The 18823-nt window shown below is 43.0% G+C and overlaps 1 protein-coding gene across 1 annotated transcript in view; it reads right to left on the bottom strand.

Moving 5' to 3' along the window:
• Positions 1–1211: 1211 nt before the first annotated feature.
• LOC135517051 (tubulin polyglutamylase TTLL11-like) overlaps positions 1212–18823 on the bottom strand; it is a 63447-nt gene continuing 45835 nt past the window's right edge. The window contains exon 7 of the mRNA XM_064941075.1: positions 1212–1278. Within this exon, the coding sequence (XP_064797147.1) occupies positions 1267–1278 (12 nt within the window). The 3' untranslated portion in view covers positions 1212–1266. The remainder of the gene's footprint in view (positions 1279–18823) is intronic.

Genomic DNA, 18823 nt, shown 5'->3' with positions numbered 1-18823 from the left:
CAGAGGAAGAACAATGATTCCAAGCACCACCCTCCTTTTGAAGCTTCCAGTCTGTTATTCAAACTCAATCAGCATGACAGAGTGATCTCCAGCCTTGTCCTCGTCAACACTCACACCTGTGTTAACGAGAGAATCACTGACATGATGTCAGCTGGTCCTTTTGTGGCAGGGCTGAAATGCAGTGGAAATGTTTTTTTTTCATTTGCATTTGCATGGCAAAGAGGGACTTTGCAAGTAATTGCAATTCATCTGATCACTCTTCATGTCACGCCTTGGTCTTAGTATTTTGTGTTTTAGTTTATTAGTTAGTCAGACCAGGGTGTGACATGGGGTTATTATGTATTGTGTTTTCGTATTGGGGTTTGTAGTAGTTGGGATGGTAGCTGATTAGGGGTGTGTGTTTAATAGGTTTGGCTGCCTGAGGCGGTTCTCAATCAGAGTCAGGTGATTCTCGTTGTCTCTGATTGGGAACCGTATTTAGGTAGCCTGGTTTTCGCTTTGTATTTCGTGGGTGATTGTTCCTGTCTCTGTGTAGTTTGCACCAGTCAGGCTGTAATAGGTTTCACGTTGTGTTTGTTGTTTTTGTATTTATAGTTATTTGTGTATAGTTCGTTCGTTTTGTCTTCCTAATAAACATGAGTAACTTACACGCTGCATTTCGGTCCGACTCTCTTTCAACAAAAGAAGAACGCCGTTACACTTCATAACATTCTGAAGTATATGCAAATTGCCATCATACAAACTGAGGCAACAGACTTTGTGAAAATTAATATTTGTGTCATTCCCAAAACTTTTGTTTTTTTTGTTGTTTACTAAGATGCAGTAAAATAGTGTAGAATACAGTATCTACATATGAGATGAGTAATGCAAGATATGTTAACCATATTAAAGTGACATTATTCAAGTGACTAGTGTTCCATTTATTAAAGTGGCCAATAATTAAAGTCTGTATATAGGCAGCAGCCTCACTGTGCTAATGATGGCTATTTAACAGTCTGATGGCCTTGAAATAGAAGCTGTTTTTCAGTCTCTCGGTCCCTGCTTTGATGCACCTGTACTGACCTCGCCTTCTGGATGATAGCGGGATGAACAGGCAGTGGCTCGGGTGGTTGTTGTCCTTGATGATCTTTTTGGCTTCCTGTGACATTGGGTGCTGTAGGTGTTCTGGAGGGCAGGTAGTTTGCCCCCGGTGATGCATTGAGAGCCCTGTGGTTGTGGGCGGTGCAGTTGCCGTACCAGGTGGTGATACAGCCAGACAGGATGCTCTCAATTGTGCATCTGTAAAAGTTTGTGAGGGTTTAAGGTGACAAGCCAAATTTGTGTTATTTCATAGTTTTGATGTCTTCACTATTATTCTATTCTACAATGTAGAAAATTGTAAAAATAAAGAAAACCCCTTGAATGAGTAGGTGTGTCCAAACCTTTGACTGGTACTTTATATCATTAATTTATAACAAAATGAATGGATATAGCAATTGCTGATTGCCCCTTTAAACCTACTGTCACACTGAAGAAGGGCTTAACCAGCAGTTAGTGTTTAAAAAACATTGCCTGCCAAGCCAAGTGGAACTAACCAAGGAGCTAAAACAATCTATATCCCACTTTCTGCTGTCTCACAGCAACTTAGTGAATCTTCTCCCTTCAGCAACCAACCTGAATACAGAGGAGTAAGTAGCATTGATCAACGATAAACAATTTGGTTGTTGTTTACTAAAGCGTGCAGCTGACTGATTCTCTTCTCACCTAAACTGAAGCCTTCACTGAGTGGGGAAAGGGGGATTTAAGGATAAAATGCAGATTCAGGAGGAGAGGAGTCATTGAATCCTGATCAGAAGGTTTTTCCTGTACTGCTGCTGCTGAAGCTGCCACATTCCATTAAAGTTGAATCGGAGTGATGAGGATAGCAGTGTTGGGGATAGGAGTGTTAGGGATAGGAGTGTTGTGGATAGGAGTGATGATAATATGACTGTTGAGGATAGGAGTGTTGAGGATAGGAATGATGAGGATAGCAGAAATGAGGATAGGAGTGATGAGGATAGGAGTGTTGAGGATAGCAGTGATGAGGATATGAGTGATGAGGATAGCAGTGATGAAAATAGCAGTGATGAAGATAGTAGTGATGAGGACAGTAGTGTTGACGATAGGAGTGATGAGGATAGCAGTGATGAGGATAGGAGTGATGAAGATAGTAGTGATGAGGACAGTAGTGTTGAGGATAGGAGTGATGAGGATAGCAGTGATGAGGATAGGAGTGTTGAGGATAGCAGTGATGAGGATAGGGGTGTTGAGGATAGGAGTGATGAGGATAGGAGTGTTGAGGATAGGAGTGTTGAGGATAGGAGTGATGAGGATAGGAGTGTTGAGGATAGCAGTGATGAGGATAGCAGTGTTGAGGATACGAGTGATGCGGATAGGAGTGTTGTGGATAGGAGTGATGAGGATAGCAGTGTTGAGGATAGCAGTGATGAGGTTAGCAGTGATGAGGATAGGAGTTATGAGGATAGGAGTGATGCGGATAGGAGTGTTGTGGATAGCAGTGATGAGGATAGGAGTGATGAGGATAGCAGTGTTGAGGATAGCAGTGATGAGGATAGCAGTGATGAGGATAGGAGTTATGAGGATAGGAGTGATGAGGATAGCAGTGTTGAGGATAGCAGTGATGAGGATAGCAGTGATGAGGATAGGAGTTATGAGGATAGGAGTGATGAGGATAGCAGTGTTGAGGATAGCAGTGATGAGGATAGCAGTGATGAGGATAGCAGTGATGAGGATAGGAGTGTTGAGGATAGCAGTGATGAGGATAGGAGTGTTGAGGATAGGAGTGTTGAGGATAGGAGTGGTGAGGATAGGAGTGTTGAGGATAGGAGTGATGAGGATAGCAGTGATGAGGATAGGAGTGATGAGGATAGGAGTGATGAGGATAGCAGTGTTGAGGATAGGAGTGTTGAGGATAGGAGTAATGATGCAGGATAGTGTGAATGAGTCACTAGGCATCCTGGTTTGGCTTGATGAAAGATAGTCTTCCTTACTATGTCTCTTCTGCCAGTTGGCTCAACCTCACCTTTTCCAGGCGCTTTACTTAGAGATATAAGGCTCCTGTCTCCCAGCTCCACACAGATGGTACTTCTGACCATCTGCGGGTAGTTAGTTTCCCTTTCTCCATAAATATGGAAGCAGAGTGAATGACATCTGAATCTTTAATAGGATCAATCAGCCCCGTAATGTCACAACAAGAACACCATAGAAGATCCAATCAGAACCACCAGAGCAAAGACACAGGAAATGCTACAAATGCTCCTCGAAATGAGGGGAATGACCAGAACATTTTTTTCATGTTCAGTTTGTGAAGGGAGCATTAGACTCAGATAAATCTTCCTGTAGGTTGGGATTAGAGGAGGAATGTGTGTGAGGTAATGTCCGTGTTCCATTCTCCACCCACCCCACCCCACACACACACACACACACACACACACACACACACACACACAGATAAATCATCCCCGCCGACGGCACAGGACACGCAACACACACCGTAGCTTCCCGTGACATACACCTCAGCGTAGCTCAGTAGAACACTTTGGCTCAGCGTAACAGTCTGTGCTGAAGAATTATTGGTGTAGGTGAGAGTACTGCATGTCTGAGTGTGTCAGTGATACCATCACACCCATCTATTCTACTTCTCTGTGTCTGTGGGTCATGCAGTTCCTCTTAGTTGTCTCTCTCTCACTCCCTTCTGTCAAATCTCACCCCCATCTTTCCTTCTCTCTCTTTCTATTTTCTATATTGCCTCTATATTTTGTTTAAAACGCTCCCTTTGTTCCGCTCTCCTTCCATCTCGGACACAGACATCCTTATTCATAAGAGACTTAGATCTGTGTCTACTTGTAACGGCCGTCTGTGGTGGAAGAAGAGGAGGACCAATGCGCAGCGTGGTAAGTGTCCATATTTTTAATTAATAAATTGAACACTGAACAAAAACAACAAAGTGAATGAACAAAACCGAAACAGTTCTGTCTGATGCAGAATACAAACAGTCAACAGAAAATAATCACCCACAAATCAAGGGTGAAAACAGGCTGCCTAAGTATGGTTCTCAATCAGGGACAACGATAGACAGCTGCCTCTGATTGACAACCATACCAGGCCAAATACAGAAATATCAACTCATAGAAAAAACAAACATAGACAACCCAACCAACTCACGCCCTGACCATACTAAAACAAAGACATAACAAAAGAACTGAGGTCAGAACGTGACACTACTCTACCTCAATAACTACCTGCTACCTTTCTAAATCCTATCCTACTACCCCCTACTTATCTACATTCACAGTGTCACCAGCAAAGCACCCCCCAGGTGTTATTTCATAGTTTGGATCTGTTCACTATTATTCTACAATGTAAAAAATAGTAAAAATAAAGAAAAACCCTGGAATGAGTAGGTGTGTCCAAACCTTTGACTGGTACTGTACCTGTACCATATGCTGATGAGTGAACAATGTCTTAGTTCCCCAAACGACTGTGTAACAGTTTGTTTTCCCTGAGTTAAAAGAGTTCCTGATAAAGGGTTTTAAACACATTCTGGAACAGTAATGTGTTAAGTAAGATGAGAGTGAGCAGTTGTTTCGCATTAATACCCAGCCAGAGCAAGAATGATGAAAACATCAGAAGTGGATCCATTCCAGTCCCAGTAAAACTAGGGCAAACTGCCTAGATGTTAGCGTTGTTATGGCTTTGCTGCTAACAGTGTTATTGCCTGTTCTGTTGCGAGCCCTGGGAGAATAGAGAAGCAGAGTTGTGAGCAGTAGAGAGACCAGTACAAGCAGCTATGGGTGGATGGAAGTACGATCTAGGCCCGTATTCACAAAGCGTCTCAGAGATCAGTTTTGCCAGTTTTGCCTTTTAGATCATAATGAAAAATATGATTAATTAGTGCTGTTGATCCAGTTTCTGCTGTTCTGCCTGCAGCTATGGAACCTTGACCTGTTCACCGGACATGCTGTTTCGACCCCCAAATGTTCGGCTATGAAAAGCCAACTGACATTTACACCTGAGGTGTTGACCTCTTCCACCCTCTACAACCACTGTGATTATTATTTCAACCCTGCTGGTCATCTATGAACATTTGAACATTTTGAAGAACAATCGGGCCTTAATGGCCATGTACTGTTATAATCCTCACCTGGAACAGCCAGAAGAGGAATGGCCACCCCTCAGAGCCTGGTTCCTCTCTAGGTTTCTTCCTAGGTTCCTGCTTTTCTTTTTTTCTTAAAAAAAAATGTTTACCCCCTTTTCTCCCCAATTTCGTGGTGTCCAATTGTTAGTAGTTACTATCTTGTCTCATCGCTACAACTCCCGTACGGGCTTGGGAGAGACGAGGGTCGAAAGTCATGCGTCCTCCACTGCGCCACCCGGGAGGCCCAGGTTCCTGCCTTTCTATGGAGTTTTTCCTAGCCACTGTGCTTCTACATCTGCATTGCTTGCTCTTAGGGCAGGATTTCTGTATAAGCACATTGTGACAACTGCTGATGTAAAAATGGCTTTATGAATACATTTGATAGATGGCATATGGACAGACCCTAGATCAGCACTCCTACTCTGAGATGCTTTGCGGATACAGGCCCTGGCCTCAGAACCACCTTCAGGGTGGGTTTGACACAGAGATGTGACCTCCCATGTTGCAGTAGTTTGCATATTTGTTCCCTTGATGGTTCCAGAATCAAAACTTCTCGCGCCCATTTTTACGCTTCATTTATTGAAATGATGCAGATCATTACTGTAAATCAGACGTTTTTGAATACTGTGGAGGATATGGACAGTGAAGGGGGGGTGAGGAGTGGGAGAGAGCTTGTCAGCGAGGCTAGTTTAGCGTTTATCAGATGAAGCCATTATCAGAGAGTTTTGGGCTGGCTGTTGCCATAGCTGCTGGCTGTTGACAAAACAATTGTTTCTTAATGATGGGTTTTTGTTCAATAGGCATAGAGTTAATCAACGCAGCTCAGGACACACACACACACACACACACACAGACAAGACATTACACACAGTAACTCATAAAGAAGAAGACATGATTAATGTCTTCTCATTTTGTTGCTGTATTACTTGGCACTGCACTGATTGTGTTTTTTAGCAAAATCAAATCTAATGGGTAAATTAATAAGCATTAGCGCTAGCTAGCTGAGGATAAGTAGTTATAATTTTCCTCTACAGGCAATCATCAGACTAAATCAGACTGTGTCTACACAACTAACAAACATCTTCACGCAATTCTCTGCCTGGCCAGCTGACACAAAGAAACACAACTTTTATGATTTATGATGGTAAGCAGGGGGAGTGTGTGTTCAAAACAATCAGTTGTTGTGTCACTTTTTACTACTGATACACTGCAGACTGATACACTGCAGACTGATACACTGCAATGCAGACTACTGATACTCTCTGGACTTTAAAAACAACTCAATACACATGTCATTTGATCTAGCCTAGCCATCAGTGAATCTGAAGAAAACAAACAGGTGGGCAAATAAAGACAAACACGATGACAATAGAATCCCAATGCCAACCCCATGCCAACTAAATCAAGTCCCTAAAAGGCCACAAAACAGCTGACTCCACAGCTGGCCCTGTAGCAGTAACACATGAGCTCATATACAGATGTAGGACCTTCATTCGAGTCAGTTTGCTACAGCAGGAAAATAATCCTGCAGCAACAGGAAATCATCATTATTATGTAGATTATAATGAATGGACATTTTTATAAAGGTTGATACATTTTTCGTTATGGCAAATCAAGTATGACATTTCATAATGACAAAAAGTTTTCTAAAGTTTAAAACTCATACAATACAAGTTTGCATTTCCTGCTCTGCAGGAACATTCTCAGCAACAAAAGAGAGATCAAATTAATATCCTACATCTGTAGGCTACAATCTCTATGGCAGTAGCTATGACACTTAGTTCAGCCTTAACGGGGAACCAATGACACAGAGTAGAGTAAAAGGCTCTGGCAATCCCTCAAACGGTTGAATGGCATAGACAGGAAAGTACAAAATAGTCCCATTATTCTGTCCATTTTCAGTTATGGTAACATAAGAGAGAGCGAAAGAGCGAGAGAGAGAAGTTGATTTAAAAAAAGCCTTTGACTCAATTTGGCATGAGGTTCTGCAATACAAATTGAAGGAAAGTGGTGTTGGGGGAAAAACATACAACATTATAAAATCCATGTACACAACCAACAAGTGTGCGGTTAAAATTGTCAAAAAACACACACATTTCATTCCACAGGGCCGCGAGGTGAGACAGGGATGCAGCTTAAGCCCCACCCACTTTAACATGTATATCAACGAATTGGCGAGGGCACTAGAACAGTCTGCAGCACCCGGTCTCACCCTACTAGAATATGAAGTCAAATGTCTACTGTTTGCTGATGATCTGGTGCTTCTGTCCCCAACTAAGGAGGGCCTACAGCAGCACCTAGATCTTCTACACTGATTCTGCCAGACCTGGGCTCTGACAGTAAATCTCAGTAAGATAAAAAAATATATACAAATTCCATCTAGACACTGTTGCCATAGAGCAAACAATAAACTAAACATACCTCGGCCTAAACATCAGCGCCACAGGTAACTTCCACAAAGCTGTGAATGATCTGAGAAACAAGGCAAGAAGGGCCTTCTATGTCATCAAAAGGAACATAAAATTCGACATAGCAATTAGGATCTGGCTAAAAATACTTGAATCATTTATAGAACCCATTGTCATTTATGGTTGTGAAGTCTGGGGTCCGCTCACCATCCAAGAATTCACAAAATGGGACAAAACCAAATTAAGAATCTGCATGCAGAATTCAACAAACATATCCTCTTTCTCCCTTTCATTCTCTCTCTAGGAGGACCTGAGCCCTAGGACCATGCCTCAGGACTACCTGACATGATGACTCCTTGCTGTCCCAAGTCCACCTGGCCGTGCTGCTGCTCCAGTTTCAACTGTTCTGCCTGTGATTATTATTATTATTTGACCATGCTTGTCGTTTATGAACATTTGAACATCTTGGCCCTGTTCTGTTATAATCTCCACCCGGCACAGCCAGAAGAGGACTGGCCACCCAACATAGCCTGGTTCCTCTCAAGGTTTCTTCCTAGGTTTTGGCCTTTCTAGGGAGTTTTTCCTAGCCAACGTGCTTCAACACCTGCATTGCTTGCTGTTTGGGGTTTTAGGCTGGGTTTCTGTACAGCACTTTGAGATATCAGCTGATGTACGAAGGGCTATATAAATAAATTTGATTTGATTAGTAGTAATGATGATGGTAGTGATAGCAGTTTAGTGATGGTGGTGGTGGTAGTAATAATGATGGTGGTAGTGATAGCAGTTTAGTGATGGTGGTGGTAGTAGTAGCAATAATGGTTGTGATAGCAGTTTAGTGATGGTAGTGGAAGTAGTAATAATGATGATGGTAGTGACAGCAGTTTAGTGATGGTGGTGGTAGTAGTAATAATGATGATGGCAGTGATAGCAGTTTAGTGATGGTGGTGGTAGTAGTAGCAATAATGGTAGTGATAGAGGTTTTGTGAAGGTGGTGGTAGTAGTAATGATGATGGTAGTGATAGCAGTTTAGTTATGGTGGTGGTAGTAGTAGAAATGATGACGGTAGTGATAGCAGTTGAGTGATGATGGTGGTAGTAGTAATAATGATGATGGTAGTGATAGCAGTTTAGTAATGGTGGTAGTAGAAGTAATGATGACGGAAGTGATAGCAGTTTAGTGGTGGTGGTGGTAGTAGTAGTAGTAATGATGATGGTAGTGATAGCAGTTTAGTGATGGTGGTGGTGGTGGTAGTAATGATGATGGTAGTGAAAGCAGTTTAGTGATGGTGGTGGTGGTAGTAGTAGTAATGATGATGGTAGGGATAGCAGTTTAGTGATGGTGGTGGTGGTAGTAGTAATAATGATGATGGTAGTGATAGCAGTTTAGTGAAGCTGGTGGTAGAAGTAATGATGACAGAAGTGATAGCAGTTTAGTGATGGTGGTGGTAGTAGTAGTAGTAATGCTGATGGAGTGATAGCAGTTTAGTGATGGTGGTGGTAGAAGTAATGATGGTGGTAGTGATAGCAGTTTAGTGATGGTGGTGGTGGTAGTAGTAGTAATGATGATGGTAGTGATAGCAGTTTAGTGATAGTGGTGGTGGTAGTCGTAGTAATGATGATGGTAGTGATAGCAGTTTATTGATAGTGGTGGTGGTAGTAGTAGTAATGATTATGGTAGTGATTGCAGTTTAGTGAAGGTGGTGGTGGTAGTAGTAGTAATGATGATGGTAGTGATAGCAGTTTAGTGATGGTGGTGGTGGTACTAGTAGTAATGATGATGGTAGTAATAGCAGTTTAGTGAAGGTGGTGGTGCTAGTAGTAGTAATGATCATGGTAGTGATAGCAGTTTAGTGAAGCTGGTGGTGGTAGTAGTAGTAATGATGATGGTAGTGATAGCAGTTTAGTGATAGTGGTGGTGGTAGTAGTATTAATGATGATGGTAGTGATAGCAGTTTAGTGATAGTGGTGGTGGTAGTAGTAATAATGATGGTGGTAGTGATAGCAGTTTTGTGAAGGTGGTGGTAGTAGTAATAATAATGATGGTAGTGATAACAGTTTAGCGATGGTGGTGGTAGTAGTAATGATGATGGTAGTGATAGCAGTTTAGTGATGGTGGTACTAGTAGTAATGATGATGGTAGTGATAGCAGTTTTGTGATAGTGGTGGTGGTAGAGGTAGTAATGGTGATGGTAGTGATAGCAGTTTAGTGATGGTGGTGGTAGTAGTTGTAATGATGATTGTCATGATAGCAGGTTAGTGAGTGTGGTGGTGGTAGTAGTAGTGATGATAATGGTAGTGATAGCAGTTTAGTGAATGTGGTGGTAGTAGTAATGATAATGGTAGTGATAGCAGTTCAGTGACAGTGGGGGTGGTAGTAGTAGTATTGATGAAGGTAGTGATAGCAGTTTAGTGATGGTGGTGGAAGTAGTAATGATGATGGTAGTGATAGCAGTTTGGTGAAGGTGGTGGTGGTAGTAGTAGTAATGATAATGGTAGTGATAGCAGTTTAGTGAAGGTGGTGGTGGTAGTAGTAGTAATGATGATGGTAGTAATAGCAGTTTTGTGATGGTGGTGGTGTTACTAGTAGTAATGATGATGGTAGTAATAGCAGTTTTGTGATGGTGGTGGTGTTACTATTAGTAATGATGATGGTAGTAATAGCAGTTTAGTGAAGGTGGTGGTGGTAGTAGTAGTAATGATAATGGTAGTGATGGCAGTTTCGTGAAGGTGGTGGTGGTTGTAGTAATGATGATGGTATTGATAGCAGTTTTGTGATGGTGGAGGTGATAGCAGTAATGGTGATGGTAGTGATAGCAGTTAGTGAAGGTGGTGGTTGTAGTAATGATGATGAAAGTTATAACAGTTAGTGAAAGTGGTGGTAGTAGTAATAATGATGATGGTAGTGATAGCAGTTAGTGAAGGTGGTGGTTGTAGTAATGATGATGGTAGTTATAACAGTTAGTGAAGGTGGTGGTAGTAGTCATAATGATGATGGTAGTGATAGCAGTTAGTGAAGGTGGTGGTTGTAGAAATGATGATGATGGTAGTGATAGCAGTTTAGTGATGTTGGAGGTAGTAATGATGATGGTAGTGATAAGTTTAGTGATGGTGGTGGTAGTAATGATGATGGTAGTGATAACAGTTTAGTAATGGTGGTGGTGGTGGTAGTAGTAGTAATGATGATGGTAGTGAAAGCAGTTTAGTGATGGTGGTGGTGGTAGTAGTAGTAATGATGATGGTAGTGATAGCAGTTTAGTGAAGGTGGAACTAGTAGTAATGATGATGGTAGTGAAAGCAGTTTAGTGATGGTGGTGGTAGTAGTAGAGGTAATGATGATGGTAGTGATAGCAGTTTAGTGATGGTGTTGGTGGTGGTAGTAATGATGATGGTAGTGAAAGCAGTTTAGTGATGGTGGTGGTAGTAGTAGTAATGATGATGGCAGTGATAGCAGTTGAGTGATGATGGTGGTAGTAGTAGTAATGATGATGGTAGTGATAGCAGTTTAGTGATGGTGGTGGTAGTAGTAATAATGATGATGATAGTGATAGCAGTTGAGTGATGATGGAGGTAGTAGTAATAATGATGATGGTAGTGATAGCAGTTTAGTGATGGTGGTGGTGGTAGTAGTAATAATGATGATGGTAGTGATAGCAGTTTAGTGATGGTGGTGGTAGTAGTAGTAATGATGATGGCAGTGATAGCAGTTGAGTGATGATGGTGGTAGTAGTAGTAATGATGATGGTAGTGATAGCAGCTTAGTGATGGTGGTGGTAGTAGTAATGATGATGATGGTAGTGATAGCAGTTTAGTGATGGTGGTGGTAGAAGTAATGATGGTGGTAGTGATTGCAGTTTAGTGATGGTGATCGTTGTAGTAATGATGATGATGGTAGTGATAGCAGTTTAGTGACGGTGGTGGTAGTAGTAATGATAATGGTAGTGATAGCAGTTCAGTGACAGTGGGGGTGGTAGTAGTAGTAATGATGATGGTAGTGATATTAGTTTAGTGAAGGTGGTGGTGGAACTAGTAGTAATGATGATGGTAGTGAAAGCAGTTTAGAGATAGTTGTGGTGGTACTAGTAGTAATGATGATGGTAGTGATAACAGTTTAGTGATAGTGGTGGTGGTAGTAGTAGTAATGATGATGGTAGTGATAGCAGTTTATTGATAGTGGTGGTGGTAGTAGTAGTAATGATGATGGTAGTGATAGCAGTTTAGTGATAGTGGTGGTGGTAGTAGTAGTAATGATGATGGTAGTGATAGCAGTTTATTGATAGTGGTGGTGGTAGTAGTAGTAATGATGATGGTAGTGATAGCAGTTTAGTGATAGTGGTGGTGGTAGTCGTAGTAATGATGATGGTAGTGATAGCAGTTTAGTGATAGTGGTGGTGGTAGTCGTAGTAATGATGATGGTGGTGATAGCAGTTTAGTGATAGTGGTGGTGGTAGTAGTAGTAATGATGATGGTAGTGATTACAGTTTAGTGAAGGTGGTGGTGGTAGTAGTAGTAATGATTATGGTAGTGATAGCAGTTTTGTGATGGTGGTGGTGGTACTAGTAGTAATGATGATGGTAGTAATAGCAGTTTAGTGAAGGTGGTGGTGGTGGTGGTGGTAGTAGTATGGTAATGGTAGTGATAGCAGTTTAGTGAAGCTGGTGGTGGTAGAGGTAGTAATGATGATGGTAGTGATAGCAGTTTAGTGATGGTGGTGGTAGTAGTAATAATGATGGTGGTAGTGATGGCAGTTTTGTGAAGGTGGTGGTAGTAGTAATAATGATGATGGTAGTGATAGCAGTTTAGTGATAGTGGTGGTGGTAGTAGTAGTAATGATGATGGTAGTGATAGCAGTTTAGTGATAGTGGTGGTGGTAGTAGTAGTAATGATGATGGTAGTGATAGCAGTTTAGTGATGGTGGTGGTAGTAGTAATAATGATGGTTGTAGTGATAGCAGTTTAGTGATGGTGGTGGTACTAGTAATAATGATGATGGTAGTGATAGCAGTTTTGTGAAGGTGGTGGAAGTAGTAATAATGATGATGTAGTGATAACAGTTTAGTGATGGTGGTGGTAGTAGTAATAATGATGATGTAGTGATAACAGTTTAGTGATGGTGGTGGTAGTAGTATTGATGATGGTCGTGATAACAGTTTAGTGATGGTGGTGGTGGTGGTAGTAGTAGTAATGATGATGGTAGTGATGGCAGTTTAGTGATGGTGGTGGTAGTAGTAATAATGATGATGGTAGTGATAGCAGTTTAGTGGTGGTGGTGGTTGTAGTAGAGAGAGAGAGAGAGGGAGAGAGAGAGAGAGAGAGAGAGATGGGAGCAATAGAAGAGAAAGCAGAAAGCAGATACAGAAAGAAGGAGAGAAACTGAGAAAGGTATTACTTCCGATAACCCAGATACAGAGGGATCAGAGAAAGACAGAGAGAGACTGACAGATACAGAGCAAACGGAGAAAGACAGAGAGAAACTGACAGATACAGAGGGAACAGAGAAAGACAGAGAGAGACTGACAGATACAGAGGGAACAGAGAAAGACAGAGAGAGACTGACAGATACAGAGGGAACAGAGAAAGACAGAGAGAGACTGACAGATACAGAGCGAACGGAGATAGACAGAGAGAGACTGACAGATACAGAGGGAACAGAGAAAGTCAGAGAGAGACTGACAGATACAGAGCCAACGAAGAAAGACAGAGAGAAACTGACAGATACAGAGGGAACAGAGAAAGACAGAGAGAGACTGACAGATACAGAGGGAACAGAAAAAGACAGAGAGAAACTGACAGATACAGAGGGAACAGAGAAAGACAGAGAGAGACTGACAGATACAGAGGGAACAGAGAAAGACAGAGAGACTGACAGATACAGAGGGAACAGAGAAAGTCAGAGAGACTGACAGATACAGAGGGAACAGAGAAAGACAGAGACTGACAGATACAGAGGGATCAGAGAAAGACAGAGAGAGACTGACAGATACAGAGCGAACGGAGAAAGACAGAGAGAAACTGACAGATACAGAGGGAACAGAGAAAGACAGAGAGAGACTGACAGATACAGAGGGAACAGAGAAAGACAGAGAGAGACTGACAGATACAGAGCGAACGAAGAAAGACAGAGAGAAACTGACAGATACAGAGGGAACAGAGAAAGACAGAGAGAGACTGACAGATACAGAGGGAACAGAGAAAGACAGAGAGAAACTGACAGATACAGAGGGAACAGAGAAAGACAGAGAGAGACTGACAGATACAGAGGGAACAGAGAAAGACAGAGAGAGACTGACAGATACAGAGGGAACAGAGAAAGACAGAGAGAGACTGACAGATACAGAGCGAACGGAGATAGACAGAGAGAGACTGACAGATACAGAGGGAACAGAGAAAGTCAGAGAGAGACTGACAGATACAGAGCCAACGAAGAAAGACAGAGAGAAACTGACAGATACAGAGGGAACAGAGAAAGACAGAGAGAGACTGACAGATACAGAGGGAACAGAGAAAGACAGAGAGAGACTGACAGATACAGAGCGAACGGAGATAGACAGAGAGAGACTGACAGATACAGAGGGAACAGAGAAAGTCAGAGAGAGACTGACAGATACAGAGGGAACAGAGAAAGACAGAGAGAAACTGACAGATACAGAGGGAACAGAGAAAGACAGAGAGAGACTGACAGATACAGAGGGAACAGAGAAAGTCAGAGAGACTGACAGATACAGAGGGAACAGAGAAAGACAGAGAGAAACTGACAGATACAGAGGGAACAGAGAACGACAGAGAGACTGTCAGATAGATACAGAGGGAACAGAGAAAGACAGAGAGAAACTGACAGATACAGAGGGAACAGAGAATGACAGAGAGACTGTCAGATACAGAGGGAACAGAGAACGACAGAGAGACTGTCAGATACAGAGGGAACAGAGAAAGACAGAGAGAAACTGACAGATACAGAGGGAACAGAGAACGACAGAGAGACTGTCAGATACAGAGGGAACAGAGAAAGACAGAGAGACTGACAGATACAGAGGGAACAGAGAAAGTCAGAGAGACTGACAGATACAGAGGGAACAGAGAAAGACAGAGACTGACAGATACAGAGGGATCAGAGAAAGACAGAGAGAGACTGACAGATACAGAGCGAACGGAGAAAGACAGAGAGAAACTGACAGATACAGAGGGAACAGAGAAAGACAGAGAGAGACTGACAGATACAGAGGGAACAGAGAAAGACAGAGAGAGACTGACAGATACAGAGCGAACGAAGAAAGACAGAGAGAAACTGACAGATACAGAGGGAACAGAGAAAGACAGAGAGAGACTGACAGATACAGAGGGAACAGAGAAAGACAGAGAGAAACTGACAGATACAGAGGGAACAGAGAAAGACAGAGAGAGACTGACAGATACAGAGGGAACAGAGAAAGACAGAGAGAGACTGACAGATACAGAGGGAACAGAGAAAGACAGAGAGAGACTGACAGATACAGAGCGAACGGAGATAGACAGAGAGAGACTGACAGATACAGAGGGAACAGAGAAAGTCAGAGAGAGACTGACAGATACAGAGCCAACGAAGAAAGACAGAGAGAAACTGACAGATACAGAGGGAACAGAGAAAGACAGAGAGAGACTGACAGATACAGAGGGAACAGAGAAAGACAGAGAGAAACTGACAGATACAGAGGGAACAGAGAAAGACAGAGAGAGACTGACAGATACAGAGGGAACAGAGAAAGACAGAGAGAAACTGACAGATACAGAGGGAACAGAGAAAGACAGAGAGAGACTGACAGATACAGAGGGAACAGAGAAAGACAGAGAGAGACTGACAGATACAGAGGGAACAGAGAAAGACAGAGAGAAACTGACAGATACAGAGGGAACAGAGAAAGACAGAGAGAGACTGACAGATACAGAGGGAACAGAGAAAGACAGAGAGAGACTGACAGATACAGAGGGAACAGAGAAAGACAGAGAGAAACTGACAGATACAGAGGGAACAGAGAAAGACAGAGAGAGACTGACAGATACAGAGGGAACAGAGAAAGACAGAGAGAGACTGACAGATACAGAGGAAGAGAGAATATACTGTTCGGTTCCAGTAAGTCTCTGGTATAACGGTAAGGGGAGGTTAGTGGTGGCCACCCCATGGGCCGTAGAGCGTAGAGCTGCCTTCAACACACACACATACACATACACACACGGCACAGTCTTGTGTGAAATTCCATCACCGCTGGGCAGGAATTTAATGTTTCACTTTAACAGGCTTATGGCGAGCTGTTCACTGGGGTGTTTTCTAAAGATGGCTGGCCAGAGAGATCAGAGTGAGAGACAGACAGGCTTTCCATATCAGCAATCCCCAGGCCCAGTCCAGAGCCCAGACACACCGGCTGGCTAATACCACCATCACCACACACAAACACAGGATGAACCCTGCCAAGATAGAGGGAGGGAGAGAGGGAAGGAGAGAAAGAAAGAGAGACAGACTGAAATTACTGTTCGCTGACTCCTTCTATGGTCCTGGGGGTAATGAAGCAGCTTCTTGTCCACATCTTGGTTTAACACTAACCCTAACCCTAGCTTCATGTCCACATCCTGGTTTAACACTAACCCTAGCTTCATGTCCACATCCTGGATTAACACTAACCCTAGCTTCATGTCCACATCCTGGTTTAACCCTAACCCTAGCTTCATGTCCACATCCTGGTTTAACCCTAACCCTAGCTTCATGTCCACATCCTGGTTTAACACTAACCCTAGCTTCATGTCCACATCCTGGATTAACACTAACCCTAGCTTCATGTCCACATCATGGTTTAACCCTAACCCTAGCTTCATGTCCACATCCTGGTTTAACACTAACACTAGCTTCATGTCCACATCCTGGTTTAACACTAACCCTAGCTTCATGTCCACATCCTGGTTTAACACCAACCCTAGCTTCATGTCCACATCTTGGTTTAACACTAACACTAACCCTAGCTTCATGTCCACATCCTGGTTTAACACTAACCCTAGCTTCATGTCCACATCTTGGTTTAACACTAACCCTAGCTTCATGTCAACATCTTGGTTTAACACTAACACTAAACCTAGCTTCATGTCCACATCCTGGTTTAACACTAACCCTAGCTTCATGTCCACATCTTGGTTTAACACTAACCCTAGCTTCATGTCCACATCTTGGTTTAACACTAACACTAACCCTAGCTTCATGTCCACATCCTGGTTTAACACTAACCCTAGCTTCATGTCCATATCCTGGTTTAACAATAACCCTAGCTTCATGTCCACATCCTGGTTTAACACTAAACCTAGCTTCATGTCCACATCCTGGTTTAACCCTAACCCTAGCTTCATGTCCACATCCTGGTTTAACACTAACCCTAACTTCATGTCCACATCCTGGTTTAACCCTAACCCTAGCTTCATGTCCACATCCTGGTTTAACACTAACCCTAGCTTCATGTCCACATACTGGTTTAACACTAACCCTAGCTTCATGTCCACATCCTGGTTTAACCCTAACCCCAGCTTCATGTCCACATCCTGGTTTAACACTAACACTAACACTAGCTTCATGTCCACATCCTGGTTTAACACTAACACTCACCCTAGCTTCATGTCCATATCCTGGTTTAACAATAACCCTAGCTTCATGTCCACATCCTGGTTTAACACTAACCCTAGCTTCATGTCCACATCCTGGTTTAACACTAACACTAACCCTAGCTTCATGTCCACATCCTGGTTTAACACTAACCCTAGCTTCATGTCCACATCCTGGTTTAACACTAACCCTAGCTTCATGTCCAATATCCTGGTTTAACCCTAACACAAGCTTCATGTCCACATCCTGGTTTACCACTAACACTAACCCTAGCTTCATGTCCACATCCCGGTTCCACCCTAACCCTAGCTTCTTGTCCACATCCTGGTTTAACACTAACACTAGCTTCATGTCCACATCCTGGTTTAACACTAACCCTAGCTTCATGTCCCCATCCCGGTTCCACACTAACCCTAGCTTCATGTCCACATCCCGGTTCCACCCTAACCCTAGATTCATGTCCACATCCTGGTTCCACCCTAACCCTAGCTTCTTGTCCACATCCTGTTTTAACACTAACACTAACCCTAGCTTCATGTCCACATCCTGGTTTAACCCTAACCCTAGCTTCTTGTCCACATCCTGGATTAACACTTACACTAACCCTAGCTTCATGTCCACATCCTGGTTTAACCCTAACCCTAGCTTCATGTCCACATCCCGGTTCCACCCTAACCCTAGCTTCTTGTCCACATCCAGGTTCCACCGTAACCCTAGCTACATGCCCACATCCCGGTTCCACCCTAACCCTAGCTTCATGTCCACATCCTGGTTCAACATTAACCCTAGCTTCTTGTCCACATCCTGGTTTAACACTAACCCTAGCTTCATGTCCACATCCCGGTTCCACCCTAACCCTAGCTTCTTGTCCACATCCTGGTTTAACACTAACCCTAGCTTCATGCCCACATCCTGGTTTAAACCTAACCCTAGCTTCATGTCCACATCCTGGTTTAACACTAACCCTACCTTCTTGTCCACATCCTGGTTCCACCCAAAACCTAGCTTCATGTCCACATCCTGGTTTAACCCTAACCCTAGCTTCTTGTCCACATCCTGGATTAACACTTACACTAACCCTAGCTTCATGTCCACATCCTGGTTTAACCCTAACCCTAGCTTCATGTCCACATCCCGGTTCCACCCTAACCCTAGCTTCTTGTCCACATCCAGGTTCCACCGTAACCCTAGCTACATGCCCACATCCCGGTTCCACCCTAACCCTAGCTTCATGTCCACATCCTGGTTCAACATTAACCCTAGCTTCTTGTCCACATCCTGGTTTAACACTAACCCTAGCTTCATGTCCACATCCCGGTTCCACCCTAACCCTAGCTTCTTGTCCACATCCTGGTTTAACACTAACCCTAGCTTCATGCCCACATCCTGGTTTAAACCTAACCCTAGCTTCATGTCCACATCCTGGTTTAACACTAACCCTACCTTCTTGTCCACATCCTGGTTCCACCCAAAACCTAGCTTCATGTCCACATCCTGGTTTAACACTAAGCCTAGCTTCATGTCAACATCCTGGTTTAACACTAACCCTAACCCTAGATTCATGTCCACATCCTGGTTTAACATTAACCATAGCTTCATGTCCACATCCTGGTTTAACACTAACCCTA

Source organism: Oncorhynchus masou, chromosome 28, assembly GCF_036934945.1.
Source record: "Oncorhynchus masou masou isolate Uvic2021 chromosome 28, UVic_Omas_1.1, whole genome shotgun sequence".
NCBI lineage: Eukaryota > Metazoa > Chordata > Actinopteri > Salmoniformes > Salmonidae > Oncorhynchus > Oncorhynchus masou.
This window is presented reverse-complemented; position numbering and strand designations above follow the sequence as displayed.